Here is an 18,478-nt window from a genome sequence, read left to right as displayed (position 1 = left end):
ATAGCTGAAAAGTGGAGATAAATAACTACTGCATTCACTTAACGACATGTTTTTAAAATGGCTGTAAGTGTGGAATCAGCTTTTCTTATGTGGCTGATTGTTGGGGAAAAAGAAGAAAAGTAAAATTACAGAGACTTGAATCCAACATGAGACCCTGAAAATGTGTCTTCTGCAAAAGTGACCTGCAGGCTCGGAATTTGTTTGAACCCCATGGGAGAGTGATGGGCATTTTCCACGGATAAAGCATGATCCTGCACCTGAAGTCTGACTGTCTTCACAGTTGTACTCTCCTTGTACTGTCTAGTGAACAACAAGGAGCTGCAGGACACAAACCCAGAGGGAACAGCTATTGATCACCCACTTACGAGGTTTTAAGACAACTGAATAGCTACAGGTAAGAAGACACCTACACATTCACCTTCTGCTGCTACCTGGAGAGTCTTTGAACACAATAATATAAACCTTCCTGAAAAGTGGAGAAAACTTATGATTTATGAGCTCCATTCAAACGATAAGAAAAATGGTCTAGAATTTTAAAAAACATACTGTGAGCACTCACAGATTTTTTTGGTAGGTTGCATTGCTCCTCTTTTTGAGAATAAATAAGAATGATGGTGCTTCTCCGTGGACTTATTTTAACAATTTAATGATCTTTAAATTTGTTAGTGCTAAGAGAATTAAATGTTTATATGCGTCTGTCCGTTTTAGTTACTAGATGCTTCAAAGTTCAGATATCAGAGTACTTAGAGTTTGATGCAAAAATCTTTTCTTGTTTGCTTGTCTGCTTACTGGTAGGACCTAGGCAGCCAGGTTTAAATTTGAGAACAAAATTAGTCATGCTCAGGATTGGAAAAAATGGAATTTAACCAATAGGTCCTATTCATCCTGCATTTTGGCTGAGGATGATCCTATAAAGAAGCAGTGTGATTCAGAACTTGTTCGCTTGGAACTGAGTTAGGTTGCTTTGTTAATGAGGGTTGTGAAATGAATAAATAATCTGAGGTAATACTTTTTTCTAAGGAGCTTGGGATGCCGTCCAAACCCTCTCATTTAGGACGATATAATTATCGCTGAGGTGGTGCTCATACAGATGGATGGCGATTCCAGGAACAGTCAGTGCCAGGATGAGGTGAAAAAGTGAGCACACTGCGGCCGCCAGCCTGGCCCTTCGGAGGACAAGGGCTTTGCAACCCAGCTGCTTACGACTAGAGAGGCTGCCCACAGGCATGGAGATAGCCCCCCTGAGCCCGATTTCTTAGAGGGCTCTCTCATCTAAGACTTCGCTAGGCCCTGGGTTGGCTATTGAATCATTTACTCAGGCTGAGAACAACTGATGGGAAATTTGTATTCTGCGACACTGTGCCAGTTCTACTTTATTATAGTGCAATTTCTCATACCGGGCAAGGAGCAGTTTGCACGCAATTCCTCCCCGTAAGTGATCCTCTGATGCTTTGCGCATTCTCAGAGATATGTCTTGCTGACTCTGAGGGATGGAACAGCTAGGTTTAGGTGCAGGGAAAGTTAGAGCAGAGCACATTCACACTTTTACTTTGGTGAGGACAGTGCTGGATCACTACTATATGAGGATCCAACCTATTCACACCAACACAAATTACATGAAAAATCCTTGAAAAACATGTGACCAGGAACTGTGATGGATTCAAAAAAATGTCATCATTTCCTGCCCTTAAGGAACTTACAATTTATTTAGGGGATGCAAAACAAACACATGGAAAATAAAATGACAATAATAGATAGTATTAATAGATGGGAAGTCAGGGAGCAGTCAACAATTAAGGGGGGTACAGACAAAAATTCCATATAAGAATTAATGAAAACACTTGAGAGAGAAGGGTGAGGGGTCACCCTTATTAACAGATGAGAGATTTTTGAGCTGCTGGTGAGAGATGTTTACTGTTTGGGCAGTAGTTTCTTCTTAGGGTTGGTTGCTGTGAAAACGAAGTACAAGATAAGATTCCTGGAAAAAAGCTTGACAAAATTTATTATTGGATGAGAGGAGACATTGCAAGTGGCAGCAGGCAAAACATGGACACTGGGACAGGAAAGCAGAAGTTGTCCTCAGGGTTAAGTAACTACACAAGCTTTGGTGGAATGGAACCATGAGGAGCTGTTGATAAAAAATGGCTGTCTAGATTACCTAAGGTCTTGAACATAAGAGAGGTGTGTTTGAACTTTACTCTGTAGATACTTTCATCAGGGGCGTTATGATCAAGAACTCATTATAAGAAGACTGAATTGTACATAGAAAAGGCTGCCTTTCTTGATGCACTTTGCATCATTAGTAGCTGCACTCCACTCCTACCCTAGCCCCTGGCTACCTCCTGCTGCTGAAAGTAGGTCACATCAATAAATGTGAAAAGACTGATTTGATTTAAAACATGTATGTCGGTAAAGACTATGAATAACAATCTTATCCTTTTTTTTTGTAAATGTAGATTTTTTCCAAAAGATTATGAAGATATTTGCTTATTTTATGGTTCATGAATTATATTTAGAAGCCAGATATTTAGGGGAAAGCTGGCATTTAATATAGCATCCCCGTTCCCTCTGTATTTCTTCTGTTGTAGAAGCACTCACATTAGCAGTGTTGGTGATACCATTATGCCTTCTGAATGAGCTACTTTCAGCATAAAGCTCAGAGCAAAAGCACCATGTCCTTGAAGGAATCCAAAGCAGAGATTTGTTTAAGGAGTAAAGGAATATTACATGTTACAAAGCTGGTTGAGAACTCTGAAATGAAACTGCTTTTGCAAACTAATGAGAAATAGAGAAATGAATGGGACTTACTTTCTAATTCGCATGTTCAGCTGCATGGGCATGACTTAAGTAACTTTCCAGCAATGACTTTTGGGGATGGAGAATTGATAGGTCAAAGTCTATGGTGACATAGAGAAGGTCAAGGTCCCAGCATCGGCACCAGTGGCACCAACTACCTATGTTTTTAAAGTGATCAATGAAGAAACCTCAATACAGAGTTTGAAGAAAATCCACTGCCACAACCCAAACCAATGAAATGTAAGATGAGGTGCTTATTGGATGCTGATATTCATAGCCTTCAATTTAAGGCAAAATGTTGTTACCGTGGGCTATTAAAAGGAGTGTGTCACTAAAGTTTACAGGTATGACAAGGCAGACATTGCCTCCTAAGGAGATAGAACCCCTTAGAGAAGTTTCTTTTTGCCTCCAGCAACCTCTTCCTTCTATCTCAGTGAATTGTAAAACTGTTATCATTTTACGAGTGTGCCAGGAAGTAAAAAAAGGAGAAAAACACTGCCTTAAATTGCCTTAAAAGGGGAATTGGTATAGTGTACTTAAGTGCTTATTTCATATCATTTCTTGATGGAGTTTGAGATGAACATAAGAATTGAAAGTCTTAGGAGCCATCTTCAAAATGTAATAAAAATGAAAGTAACACAAGTTTAAAATGAGAGCTTAAGCCAATGAAAAATATGACCTAGGCCACAAACTTACCCAAAGCTTTTTACATACAGACAAAACTAATACCTTATCTTCCATGATGATTCATGGCATAAGAAATTTAGAGCTGGAAGAGAGGCTTTTCAGTCCATCACTTTTTATATTTTGGGTGACGAGGAGACAAAGAAAGACCAAATGACTTCCTCAAGGGATACAGTAGTTAGTAGATAAACTGGAGTGAGGCTCTGGCTTGTTTTCTGATGCACTTTTTTATTTTAAATCTCCTGTGTTAGGGAAAGGCTGTTGGTTTTAATATGCACCTCCCCTAAGTTCAGATTACTATTCAGTGGTTGCATGGTTGGTGAGATGAGTTTTGGTGGGAAAAATCTTAACCCCTTGTTCAGTTTTATTTCATCCTTTCTTAAAATTTCATAGAAGACCTGTGAGCTAAGCTTTTGAATCTCTAGAATAACTTTTAAACTCCAGAGCCTCTGGATATCATCAAGGACTTTGAGAAAGTCATCAGGGCATTTAACCAAAGATAATGAACTTTTTCCCAGAACATCGAATGGCAGTGGGCCTTAGGGTAAGTCAACAATGACCATGCCTGTACTCCAGCTCGCGCCAAAGTACACACATGGAAACAAAGATTTTACATGGAAACAAAGATTTTCAGCACCAACACAGAGCTGTAAGATTGTTAAGAAGCTAGCAGCATGCTGACCAGTGATGCTCTTGCAATAAAGACACAGAAAACTGAATCAATGCTGTTAAGACAATAAGAATGAAGGAAGGAAGGGTGGAAGTAATTGTTTCCCTATGGCTGACTGCTTAGATTGTGGCTATGGCTGCTGTCTTGAAAATGTTCTACCTCATGATCTGCTATGGCCAGCATTTAAGTTTATAAATTCTCTCAACAGTCTGCCGGCCTTCACCACTGATGTCCAAGCTGTCCATGTATGTCTATCTCGTAAATTCCAATACAACTTTCCTGACAAATTACAGAAAGGCAGTTGACCAAGGATTACTTTTATTTCATAGCTTGTGCCAAAGCCCTTCTTGGAAACGTCTGGTTAAAGCAGGTTTGGAGGGTGAGGGAGAGCAGGAAGCACCTGTAAGGACAGGTTACAACTGTGCAATGAAACCTGGATGTCAGGACTCAGCTGGGGAGGCCCAAAGACCAAACTGCCAACCCCACTGCACATGGCCACAGGGACATTTTTTAGGGGAAGCATTCAATCCACTCGGTCAGGAGGCTACCCAAGTCTTGTCTATTCTGTGTACACAGACCTCAGTGAGAGTGACAACAGTTAGTCGACGGCAGCAAATGCCTTGAATTTCCCAAATATACCAAAGTTTTCAGGTTTTGAAAATCTTCTAACATTGTTTCTAATTTCCTCTGTTTATCAATAACATGGTAATGAACACTTTTATTTATAAATCTTTGAATCTTTTTAAGAATTTAAAATGCAATTGCCTGTTACAGTTTACTCTCATCTGAGGCTCTGTTCTGCAAACCACAATGTTTTCCCCTTGGGTTTAATTGTGAAGTCTTAAAAAGATAATAATATTTTGGATAATGGGACAAAAATGCTCAGGAAGCTTGCCTATTCTCACTTTAAACCAAGAGGGACATTTTCGCACCTCGGATAGGAAGCTGTTAAGGTTCGTCTGTTCCCTGACAATAGCTGGCCTCCTGAGTCACTGGCTTTGGAAGGAAGTAGTATGTTCTTTAATTACATTAATTAAGAGAATTTCTTCTTTATTTTTTGGGGGAAATAATATTTTGAAAAAAATATGTGAAGCTTTGGTAAAGAGTCCTCTACTAAATGCCAGGCAATAATAAGCCAGAAACCTCACCTTCCAAGTACTCAGTTGGTTAAACATCTGGCACTGCTGGCGAAGTTGTTGCCTGGGTTGAAGAAGCTATGAAAGGCAATTCTTTTCCTGTCTGCAGGGTGGGGAAGTTCACATTTGGGTTCTTCATCTCTCTTCTCTTCTCTAATATGTTCAATAGAGATGTAATGTTTTCGGGAACATTCTAATAGGCACAGCTTGAAGTCTGAATTTTGATGTTTCCTGTGACTTTTCTAGTTGAATGGCTAGTGAATTCTGAGAGACTTTCGGCCTGAAGCCTCAGCAAGGGCACCTTCAGCTGGATTGCTGTGGCAGCCACTGCTCTAACTGCCCCCAGGCCGATCCAGGCTGCAGGGGGTAGGAGTGGGGAAGACTGTGCTCTCATTTGGTCAGCTTGTGGGAAGGGGGAGTCAGCTCTCAGAGATGCTCATCTGCTGCCCAGATTTAGCTCTGACTGAATTGGCAGCCAGTGCGAACTCTGCGCTATCCAAGAAGAGCAAGCTGATGGATGCAAAGGTAATTCCTGGAGGAGATGGTGGGCTAGATAGCAATGATGACATATTTAGTGCTTCCTCTGAGCCAGTGTTGTTCTAAGCACTTTTATGTACTAATCCATTTAATCCTCACAGCAATCCCATGACGCAGGTATTAAAATGATCTTCTCTTTACAACTGAGAAAACTGAGGCCCAAAGAGGTCACGTAACTTCCTCAAGGTCACACAGCTAGTAAATGATGGAGCCGGGTTTCAAACCCAGGCAGTATGATTGTAGCACCTCGGCCATTAACTGCGCCGGTCCCTTGCCTACAGAGGATGGTGCACTGAGCACAGGCAAAACAGCACTGTCCACCAACGGAAAGGCTTCCGCAGCCGTGGAAAAACCATGAAAGTGTTCACGATGCTTGGGCTTAGGGAAGACAGGAAGAGAAAAATAACACAGCCCTGGAAATGACTGTGACTCTTGAGAACCAGATAGTATCATGCTCTCCTAGTCTCAGAAAGCCCAAGAACCCTAGATATTCTGATGATGGAGATGTGGCACAAGGGCAGCTCTTTACCATTTATGAAGCCTTTAGTATTTCTTTTCAAAATTATGAGTTTAAAATTATCATTTAAGTATGAAACAGCATCAGGTTCAGGAACCTTTTAGGTGCATGTTGCAAATTATATAGTGTAAACTATATAATTTCTACATGCCATCAGTGTAATAGCTGCTCTTCCCACAGAACGTGGGGGCAACCTGTGTTTCAAACTCCTTAAATTAAAATGAAATAAATATGTGAGAAAAGAAGCCATGAACTCTAGAATATATTTCCAGTCTCCAGGGTGATTAAAATAACACCATTCTGAAATGGTTAGAATTACTGTTTGAGGACAATCTATTGTCACTTGGTAGGAAGAAAAAATTCACATGTTAATTGTAAGCATTTGCACCAGTTGTTTTCCAAATCTACCCATGCATAGATTTTATTTGCAGTAGAAAAAGCATTTGTGGTTTCTTAATGAAATAAGTACATGCATGTACACACATACACACAAACACAAACACATTCTCCCATATGTTTAGCAATGATGCTATCGAACTTCGGATAAAGCTGAGACCTTAAATACGTGCTTAACATGCTTAAATACATGGTAGTACATTTTTTATTTTTATTCTAGTCCTTTGGGTATCCTGCTCCAGTGAATTATTTGAATGACTAGAACAGTTACAAAAGTGCTCTGTGGACATTTTCTCCAAATGTAAAGTATTGGAAGGCTGTTTATATAAGTCATGAAAATCTTTAGTCTTGTGTCCTTCTAATCTCGGCGAATCCATCGTACTGACAGAATTCTGCTTTTTCTCTATGCTTAAAGATTGGATTTATTTCCTCAGCTTATCATGAAGAAAAAGAGAAATGAAATTGTACTTTCAGATGGATGTAATTTAGCTTCTGCACATATTCACTGAAGTTTAGCGCTTCTGTAGTTTTCACTCTTGAATTTGTCAAAGCTGAAGCTAAACAGGGCAATCCTCTCCATTTAGTTTTGGTGTTGTTTGGATAACATTAAGTTTATCATAAAAAGTTCTTATTCAGTCTAACAATTTGATTTCTTTAGTACTGTTTGACACATGCACCTCCTTCTTGCACCATGTGCTGGAAACAACCACAGTTTATAAGAATTTTAGGACCACAATAGGACTCAATCATTTTTCCTCTTAATGTTCTCTATTCTGGTGTTTCCATCCATAACATTCTTAACTAAATGGCTTCAGCATGAAAAAATGAACAAGTTTTCCTATTGCTTCTTCTATTCTACTGCTTGTTGGCTGCCCAGTGACTTCTGGAATAGTATTGCTGAAAGGAAAACCATCGAGGAAGCCTGAGTATCTTCAAAGATGACTGAGTGGAAGAGAAATATGACCTCTGACTGTCCCCTGTTGTGCAGACTCACAGGACCTTAGGTTTGGAGGACGCCCGGAGGGGAAGTCACCTACTTCTCCCCTACGCACTGCTGCTGCTTTAGGGGGAGACACTACTATCTCTGGGCCCACAGGACTGTTTTAATGGCCTCCTAACTGTGTCTTGTGTCTCCACTCTTGCTCTTTTCCCTCTATTTCATTTTCTACAGGCAGCTGGACTCATCTTTTAAAAATATATCAGATTTCTGTCCACTGATTAAAACCCTCCAATGGTTCTGATGGATTTAGACTACACTCCAGAATTCTTCCTATGGGCATACGAAGCCCTGTGTGGCCTGGCTTCTGCCTAGTTCTCCGTCTTGATCTCATGCTGCTCTCTCTGTTCACCACACCACAGCCTCACTGGGCTTCTGTGTATTTCTTTAATGCTGAGCTCCTTCCCACCTCAAAGCGTCTGCTCAGACTGCTTTCCTCCTAGATCTTTTACAGATGTGGTTTCCTTCTATCAAACAGGAGTACCCTTCCCCTCACACTGACACTCCCATTTCACTCTGTTTTATTCTTTCCAGTTTAAAATGAATGAGAAGCTTTTATGGGGGTGTGGAGTTGGGGGGACATTAGCTGTGGTCTTGCATTCTTCCTGAACCAAAGGCCAGCATCATTTGGCTAATCAAGTGTTCAGGATGCTTTCTTTGTGTCCACAGCCTGTCACTTTCAGGCTCCATAACATGTCTACAACAGTCCTCTGATCTGCCTGTCCAGTATCCCTGACACCAGAACAAAATAAAAATAAGACCTCTTATTCAAAGGCAGGCTGAGCAGTCACTTACTTATAGTGGATCCGGACTCAGGCCTGTTCAGGGAGCTGATGATGACGAAGCCAAAGCCTTCGTTCTCTTTGCGGTGAATGACCACGTCACTGGTCTGCAGGCTGTGGGAGGTGAAGCCTTCGGGGGGAGAGGCATTGCTACTGGGCACAGCGTGGTTGCTGTTGGTGTAGGTTGCGTAGTCACTGCGTGGAGAGCTGTGGTGGGTTGATACGGAGCCTGGACTCCTCCCGTTCTCTGGGCAGGGCTCCCCTGGAACACACATTGTACACAGGAAATGGGTTAATAAGGGTCATGGTGAGTGCCTCCTGTGTCCTAGGCATTAATAAGGGTCATGATGAGTGCCTCCTGTGAACTACGTATTGTTGTAGACACCAGCACTGTTACAAGACTGGTTGACTGGCTTCTATTCTCCCCAGATGTGCAGAGCATTTGAAGGGCTGCAAACCTAGCTATGGAGCGCCCCAGGTACTGGCCCCTTTTACACCCTATCTCATAGCAGACATTGGTAAAACCCCTCATCAACTTCCTCTGTGTTTTCCTTTTGGTAAGACTGCAAACTCCAGGACATAGCCTAGTTTTATTTATTTTTTTGATAAGGCCTAGTTTTAGATATTAAGCTTCTTAGTTTTACAATAATAATTGATCAAATAAAATCATAAAACAAGTGGGTAGAATCCTTAAGTGTACTGTGCATAAGAATTACTTAAAGAACTTGTAAAAAATATGCATCTTCAGAGTCCGCCCGTGGAAAGTTTTTTCAGTAGATCTAGAGGAGATTGGGCACAGAAATCTGGATGAAGTTTCAAGACCACACTTTGAGAAATGCTGCTGTGGAAGACTTTGTTAGCCCAGGGGATGTCCACATAAAATGACCTACCATAATTTTACTAAAGAGCCATGGTTTTATTTAATTTTGTGATATTCTGTTAGCCTAGATGTGTTAATTCACTTCGTGTAGGTAGGAAGCATCCTTGTTAAAGTAGTTTGTTCACTCTAGGATCAAATCTAACAAAAATATCAGGCTAAAGAATGATGAATTTTGAGTCATTAGGGAAGTGTGTGAGGCCTTGCTCATTTGCATTCTGTATTATTACAAAATATACTCTATTAATCAACCAGATAAACCAAACCACTACTTCCATAAGAAAGCAAGCATATTTACAAGGAAGAATAATAGAAAGTCGGCAGCCAAGAGAAGCTAATTTTTAAAGTGAAAGTTGATCTGTCATCCAGAAAGAAGTTTGTCATTTTAATTTAATACTTAGGTTTTGGTATTTTGATTAAAAGAACTGAAGTGGGTACCTAGAATACCATAATTAGAAATAAGACTGTTTCGGCTCCATCTTACAATTTAATTAGTGTACTCAAAAGATTTTTATGGAACAGAAGAATAGTAAGATGGAAAAGAATCAAAATTAATGATTTCTTTTTGGGTCTCTAGATATGGTCTCCTATTTAGAAGTCTGGAAAGCATTTCATATAGCAAGTTAAAAAAAAATAGCAAAAGTTCCTAAGAAGGCTCTTAACTTTATAATCTGCAATTCCATTCTGAAATGAAAAAGTCAGGGAGAAAGAACACAGACAACAAGAGAGGTTCTGTTACACTGATACTTGAAGAAAAAAGAGCTGTGTTTATTCATATCCCCAGATTAAAAATGGCCTTACAAAAATGTATTCATTTCTTGTTTGTAATTATTGAATGAATAAGATCCAGGCTGTTGCTTATTATCATTTGAAAAATTTGATTTTTTTTTGTAAAGAAGATTTAATTAATCGGGTTTTAATAAAAGAAAACAAATGGATGCTCTTCTGTAAGAAATGTGCTGAGGTCATAAAAGAACAAAATGTCAATGTCAAAGACTTCTTCTCTTTTCTATCAGAACTAAAACTGCCTGTAAAGTGTACCCTTCCTGTTAGAAAACATCATCCAAAGACAAGCTGTTATTGTCTTGGTGAAGCACATGTCCTTTATCAGTCCTTCTGTGAGATGGAAATAAAGTGATTAGAGATAGTCAGGAAGAAGAAAAACAAACAAATTATTATGCTGCAACATTAAATTGAAAATCTCCCTGAGTTATTGGACCAAATCAGTAACTAAATGTCATAGGCAGTGACAAGAGAGATCTTATTTTCTGGCTGTCATATTTCAGGGGGTCGAGAGCTGTGGTTGTCAGTAAAGTGGCAACAAAGAAAAATTATCTGTCTTTGCAATAAATGGCTGGGAGTGGCTTTGCCACAGATTCTACAGGGAGAAAGAAAGTCATCAACTAAGTCAATGTGAGTGGTCCCTAGGTAAGTGAAAGAGTCAAACGCATTAACAAGATACCTTTCTATTGTTTTTGGACTTCTCTTTCAACCTCTAGAACAAAGTTCTTTGTCTATTACAAAAGGGGTCCCCAACTCCCCGGCTATGGAGCGGTACCAGTCAGTGGCCTGTTAGGAACCTGGCCATACAGCAGGAGGCGAGCTGTGGGCCAGTGAGCGAAGCTTCATCTGTATTTGCAGCCACTTTCTAGTGCTAGCATCACCATCTCAGCTCCACCTCAGATCACCTGGCATTAGATTCTCACAGGAACACTGGTTCCTGGTGCCAAAAAGTTTTGGGACTGCTGTTTTACAACATGAACACTTTTAAAACCAGGGAGTTAAAACGACTTTTAATTATTGACTTCACAGGATTGAATTGACTGGACATTATTATCTACTTAGTATGCTTCAGGTCCAAATGAGACTGTCTTCTCTCCAACAACCCTTCCTGGTATAGGACAGGAAAATCATTGTTTTAGAATAACATAGTAAAATGTCACAAAGTGACTAGATACCATGTGCAATTTTTTTTTTTTTAATTCACTAATTCCTAGCATCCCTGACCTATCCTTTTGGCTCACACGCAAATGGGTGTACACAATTCAGTCACTTAATATCTACTCAAGTCAGATAACCAATTTTTAGGTTAAGCTTCTGTTTTGTCCCCAGCAGTCATACTGGAAATCATCACTTTTTGACTGGGAGAGGGTCTTTTCCTGGGAAGTCAGGAGCTGTTGACAATGCCCTACAGGTGAGATGGTTTCAACTAGAGCAGTCGACGACTGTTTAAGGACTGCTCCTGGCCAGCATGCCCAGTTATTATTCTTGCACTGTGTTGACCTATACTTTGTTTAAAAATTGTTAAAATTGTCATTGTTTTTAAATGGGGAGGTTTTACAGAAATATACATTTCCAATCTCTCTCGAAATATTTGGTAATGATCTGCTATAGCTGGCCAAGGGCCACTCTCTCTTGACTAGGTAGGCAGTTTGCAAATCACCACAGTTCCAATCATTCCCCAATGTCTCTTGCAAATTCCTGATTTATTCATTTACTTGTAGGGTGAGGAGTATGCAAGGCCAAAGGGACCTGTTTAACTGGAGCCCTTGTTTCTCTTCTAGATTACACACTGGATACCAGGACTCTAGGGTTCTGTAACCAAACAGATCTTGCCTGCTTCTGGGGTGTTGCCTAGGCTTCTTCTTAGTACTGTCCCCCAGAAAGATGACAGCACTATAGATGCACATGTCTTGTCTTAAAGTATCGCTGAGGCAATGGGTATGTGTGTAGACAGAGCTTGGACATGCAGGCTGGAGAGTCGATGTGCATGTGTACCCTCAGGGTGCCTGATGGAGAAAGGGGCAGCCCACGGGCTGTGGCCCTGCTAATGTTAGGGGCTGGTCTGCCTGCAGTTTGCACACTCCTGGTTTATACTCATCGAGGCAGACAATGTATTTTAATGGGTGACATGCTCATAGACAAAGAATAAGGGAATGCATTTAGAATTAACAAAAAAGTATAGTAACCAGAACCAGGGAATCTACTGACTCCCTAAACATTGACTAAACTTTTCACCCAGCTGCCACGAAAACCTTCTCTTTCTCGGCATTAGGCCAAGACTTAGACTTTCTCTTAGATGTTAGAGAAAAGACAATGATAACTCTAAGACAAACTCAACATGTTTTGATTAAGTCATAAAATTTTTTTTTACATCACTTTTAGATTTATACTTTAAGAAGTTCCTCAGAGACCCCTTCTTTCAGATGAATAGTATGTATTCAAAATAATGTGACATTAGGTTGAACATCTCAAAACTGAACTCTTAAACATATAAATATTTATACTTTCAGTGTAATAATTAAAGGCACTCTTGTACTATCCTTGGGGAAAAAAACAACTAAATATTGGAGCTGGGGGCATGGATAAGACATCTCTCAAAACTAGTTTAAGGTACAAGATCTGTGATAAAATTATCTGTTAAATAAAATTGGATGCATTACTAAATGTTTCCTTCCTTTACTTCACAATTTCTCATTTTTGAGGCTCTGGCTTGTCATTGACTAACTGAAAATATTGCCTTTCTATCTTTAGTGTGTAAACTTTTTCATATTTTAATATTTGGAGCAGGTTTATGTGTTATTTAAATTTTTAACCCAATGTAACCTACCAGTCTGTATCTCTCATAATAAATATTTTAATTTTTTGAGCACCAACTAAAAAGCTAGTGCCCAGTGTCTTCTGAGGTGGGAAGGACATTTGAACAAGCTGAGGAAGCATAAAGCTTAAGGGTATGATATTTTGATGTCCCTTCTTCCCAGCAATTTCTCCATAATACTGCTCCTTTGTTCAAGAAGGTGGCAACATTGTGCCTTTCTTGTTCATCTTCCGTCTCTTCATGGCTGATTGCTCACTTCCCTTCAGCTTTCATCTCATCATAAGCCAGACTTGCACCTCCCACTGCCGTTGCTTAGGAAAGCATAATAATAATGATAACAACAACCTTTGAAAAGGCATCTCCACTGTCATATCCATTTGTAGTTGTCCCTTTTCACTGCTGCAGAAATGGCAGCTATGAGGAAAAGCTGTCTTTCTATGCGTTTTTTATAAATCTGTTTTATCCTGTTTCTAGGCATTTACTATCAAAGTATCCTTTGCTGAACTTAATCATTTTCATACTGATGAAGCTTTCAAGGAAGAGTGGGCTGAATTAACTTGGAAACTCTCCTGGTGAGAATGAGCAGTCTTCAGCAGAACATTTTAAAAAATTAAATGCACTCGAAATGCACTTGAAAGCCTAAATGAGTAAAGTTGGTAAGAACCGCAACAAAGAGCATCTTCAAGGAAGTCGCATAATCTACAAATTGCAAGAATACATTTTTGTAGCATTTGGCATACACTCCAATAGTTTGGGTTGGGTTGATCAGAACAAAATTTAATTTTCAATAATCAGCTGGCGGCAAGGGGAACATGGAATTATGTTGGTGCATTGGTTTTGCACTTTGCAGTGTGTTTCCTTGCAAATCAGGTATCTTTTAAATTTCTCTTAGGGTTACAGAACATACAGTACAGCAACCTTTTAATAAAAATCACTTTGTAGGGAGAGAGACAGTCAAATGTTAACCAAGAAAACACTGTCTTCCTTCTGGCATCTCATCCAAGGATAAAGCAGAATTCAAGGTGTTTTACTTCTTTGGGTCAAGTCAAATGGTATGCCGGGAATTTCTGAAGATTAATAGTATCTCTTAGCAAAACCTCCATTTGACACAAGATATGTAGCAGTCTCTACTGGTGACGGCTAACAGTTCTTTTTGACTTGCCCTTTTACATGATTGCCTTGCTCAAAGTCTAGTTTCTAGATGAATAGAATAGAAAAAAATTTTTTGTTTGACTAGTAAACCTTATCCTCTTGAGTCATTCATAGCCTGTGATTAGCCAGTGGTTCATTTTTTTTTTTAATTCAAATATGTTATAATAATAACACATATGAAGGACTCCTTATGTTTGGAAGTGACATTTGCTAAAGATTGGTCTAATGTCTTTGATTTACTGGAACTGGTGATGATGGTAGAGTGTGGGGGACTAAAAGTGGCATAAAAAATCAGTGCTGGCCCCAGAGAAGACTCTGCTTCATCACCGACTTGCTGCACACCGCCGGGCAAGCTTCTGTACCACGGGGCCTCAGTTTCCTCACCTGTAATACGAGGGAACTGATGTTGCTAAAGTCCCTTCTAATTCTAGCATTCATCATTCTGTACAAGGGGCAGTCAGGTCCCTGAGCAGAGAGGCCAGTAGGCCACTGGGACAGAAGGCGACAACTGAACATCGTTGGAGCTGCTGCTCCTGTGAGTCACAGAACCAAGTGCAGGCAGTTTGGGACTATGTTCTCAATGTTATTGAGTGCTCAGACTATAAAAAATAGTGTGATGCTTGTAACTGAGTTATTCCTTAAAAATATAAATTTTTTTTGGAGGGGGTAGGGTTGAGATGATGAAGAAAGAAATTTATTATGACAACGAAGGCTGACTTTTACAAGTCTGTCTTTGATGGATTCTTTTATGAAGTTGGGAAAATGGATGCAAAGGGAATAATACTTCTAATTTGTCTGTTTCATAAGTTTGGAGTTATATGAATTGTATTTCCTCAGAGTGATGTACAGTTACATTTCTCTAAATCAAGGTAATAGTTTTAATATTACTTCTATCAGGCCCTACAGTGGAAGCTAATTTTCCATCTTCCTTGCCTTATTACGGTATCAAAATGCTGTAGTTCTTGGGTTGTAAACACAATGAAAAACATTTTCAAAAGTCATATTTTTCACTACTATAATGTTATAACTAGCATCTACCAAAGAACATACACATCTTAAATTAGCCCTAGGCTTTGCCTGAAAATTTTAATGACGATGTTGAAAATGTGGGCCACAAAGACTGCTTGGAATTGTACTAGTGGGGTGGAAATCTGCACTTTCAAAATCAGTTACATTTGGAGTATCTAGGTTGTTCCCCCCACTTCATTTAATATGGAAACTGATTTAAAATTTTGTTTCAAGTGTCTTTATCATGTCTCACACAAGCATCTCCACCTAACCCTCCACTCTTGATGCTGGCTCAAGCTGCATACCTCCACATAGCACCTTTCTTCTCACAGTGAGGTTGACCTGCCCGTTCCGGGCTGCGTGGTGCATAAGGTCAATGACATAGCGGTGGGTCTTGCCAGCCACTGGAATTCCATCAACGTAGACGAGCTCGTCTCCTGGGTGTAGGCGGCCGTCTCTGTCGGCTGAGCCCATGGCAATGACGGCTCCAATCAAAATCTAGAGAAGCAGTGAGAAGGAAAAGACATTTACATTTCAAACATTACATATATGTGTGTGTGTGTGTGTGTGTGTGTGTATACATATATATACACACATGTATATATACATACACACTCACATACATACATATATTCGGTGGAAGATTTTAATCCCACATTTTATTCCTTGCACCAAACCTGAGTACGTACTTGAAAAATGAAAAATAAGAGGCTGAAGGATGCCCTTCCAACTCTCCAAGTTGTTACCTACATCTAGAGAAATATTTTGAGCTAGCTGCTGAGGCCATGAGGTTTGGGGATCCCTTGTTATCTGGCTCATAAATGATCACCCTTAAGAAAATTCTAAACCTGAATAATCTGATGCTGTTGGTCACCACGCATGGGCTCTGAATTGAAACAAGTTGGAGATTGAATCCTGGCCTCGCTTCTTATTTGTGTCACCTTGGGCAAAGCTTCACTTCGGTGAGCCTCAGTTATTTCATCTGCAAAATGGGGAAATAAAATAATAGGACCTACTTTATGAAGTTGTTGGCAAATTAAATGAAATAATGTATGCAGGGCATTTGACTGTTTATGGCACATAGTGAGTACTCAAAAATGTCATGAGAAACTGGCTGCTGTATATTTTTAAACTCTGATAAAAGTTCCAAGTGCTTTTTTTTTGTTTGTTTCATTTATTTTTTGCTTTGCTTTGAAAAACTTAAAGTAAGAAGAAAACAAAACAAAATTCATGTTTGTTTTTTCCTGGCTAGTTGACTCACTTAAAAAAAATCTCAGTCAAATCACCTCCAGATTTTAGCTTTTTTTCCATTAACATTTCTTCAGAGTACTGTCCTCTGCACAAAGGACATTCCCAGTTCTGCCTGTCCCCTGAATGTCTCTGCGTTTAGGTGGCTATCATATCAATGAGGAGGTACACATCTGGGAAATGTGCGTATTATTATAATTCCCTGAACCAGGGACTATTATGAAAGGCATAACATAAGGTTTCCCACTTCGCATTAGAAACACTCAATTTAGTGTCCATTAGTAAGCCTTTTTTTCTTTATCAGAGGAGAGACAATGGCACTTAATATTTTAGTTTTGTTGTTTAAACAATTTTTTCCAACTCATGGAAAATAGACAACCTTTTTCTTTTGCCATGCAATTTAGCCATATAGCATCTAAAGGCGGTAGTTACTATTAGCCAGATAAAATTATAGAGCCTATATTCTAGGTTTTATTTTAAATCTTTATAAAATGATCACTTGCTCACAGATTGATTTCTTTCAGGTGCAAAAACTCCTTTCAAATCTCAAATCTGTGGATTCCAGCTAATTTGCAGACTTGCTGCATTGTGACTCTCAGGTGTGCATATCCTCAGGCTCGGCAGCAGAATGATTTCTTTGTACTTGGTCACATAGCTCAGTGTGGCCTGTGAACATGGCAACTAGATCTAAATGCCCAAGACTTCTCAGGTATGTATAAAATTATAGTCTGAAGAGTTCTTTTTTTTCCCCCTGATGACTTCACAGCCGTGGTCTACTGAATAATAGCTCCTTTTATACAGAAGAATAAAAACTCCCCATCACTACAGCAGCTTTCCCCTAATTCTGGAAGGTAAGGTGGGGTGGGGAATAGATTTGCTTCCATGTTGAATATAGTGCTCCGATGCATGATTCATTATCGCTCTCACAGGAAAGGCCTCACATCTCCTGCAGTAGATTGGCTAGCTACACAGTGCAGTTGCTTTCCTGCACCCTTCTGTACCCATTTGCTAAAGTCCAGCTGTTGGACATGCTTCTGACAGCCTCCATTTTCCCTTATTGTCATGCCAACCTGAATTGATGAGTTTCTTTCTGAAGGTGTTCCAATCTATTCTTCAAAAGTCTCAATCCACTAAGGAGCACTTCAAAGATTTGTTAAGTGCTTTGTGCAAAAGCCAGTTAAAATAAATGTTTATGCTTTTCCACCACCCCATGAAAAGCTGCATTTAGCTGGGTTAGCCCAAAGAAAATGCTTCGACCTTTAGGTTTTCTGTATGCATTAGAAGGGTAGTTTATAGGTGGTTATAGAGAAAAATATGGCTTGTGAGCTTCTTGGCTGGTTAATTATCAACTTCAAGCTATATTTCTGATTCTAACTGATCAAAGTGAACCAAAAAATAGGTTACAACTGAGAGAACCACACTTGCAATTGGGTCCTCTAAAGAAGTTGTAAAAATGAAATTTTACATTGGAAAATTCCTGTTCCTCTCTTGTTAAAGGAAAACAGCAAAGATATACAGATACCACCGAAGTTATCTCCTGTGCTACTAGCTTATGTCACCCATTAAAAGAAAAATTCCAGTAAAACATCTGCTTTTCTGCTGTATTGCAATATGAGGTACTTTCCTCACTAATTAATTCATTCTTCCAGCAAATATTCAATGAGTCCGGGGACACTTCTAAGTGCCAAGAATCCATCAGTGAGCAATATACAAAAATCACTGACATATAGAGCTTCCATTCTAGTGGTCAGACAATAATAAATGTAATAAATCTGTAAATTATGTTGTATGCTAGCAGACATGTACCATGGAAAAATAGAGCAAGGTGGGATGGTGGGTGGTGTCAGTTATGTGGTGTTAGAGTTGGTTAGAGCAGGCCTCTGAGAAGTCAACATTTGAGCAAAGACTGAAGTTCACAGGACAAATTTTTTAGAACTTGAAGCTTTAATCTTCAATCTTTAGTTTGTTTTATCAAATATTATATATTTTTAAATAAACTATATTCAATGTACACTTCAGTTGAATATCCAAATAAACTGTACATATTCAATATACTTTAATATAATTTATAATTATAATA

The 18,478-nt window shown here is 39.3% G+C and overlaps 1 protein-coding gene across 1 annotated transcript in view; it reads right to left on the bottom strand.

Annotated features, from left to right (window-relative positions):
• Positions 1 to 18,478, bottom strand: part of LOC112474005 (membrane-associated guanylate kinase, WW and PDZ domain-containing protein 2-like) — a 292,185-nt gene that overhangs the window by 114,045 nt on the left and 159,662 nt on the right. Inside the window, exons 10-11 of the mRNA XM_025042189.1 lie at positions 15,456 to 15,648; positions 8,529 to 8,777 (exon numbers count right to left, since the gene is read on the bottom strand). Of these exons, the coding sequence (XP_024897957.1) occupies positions 8,529 to 8,777; positions 15,456 to 15,648 (442 nt within the window). The remainder of the gene's footprint in view (positions 1 to 8,528; positions 8,778 to 15,455; positions 15,649 to 18,478) is intronic.

Source organism: Pteropus alecto, unplaced genomic scaffold (assembly GCF_000325575.1).
Source record: "Pteropus alecto unplaced genomic scaffold, ASM32557v1 scaffold69, whole genome shotgun sequence".
Taxonomy (NCBI): Eukaryota; Metazoa; Chordata; class Mammalia; order Chiroptera; family Pteropodidae; genus Pteropus; species Pteropus alecto.
This window is presented reverse-complemented; position numbering and strand designations above follow the sequence as displayed.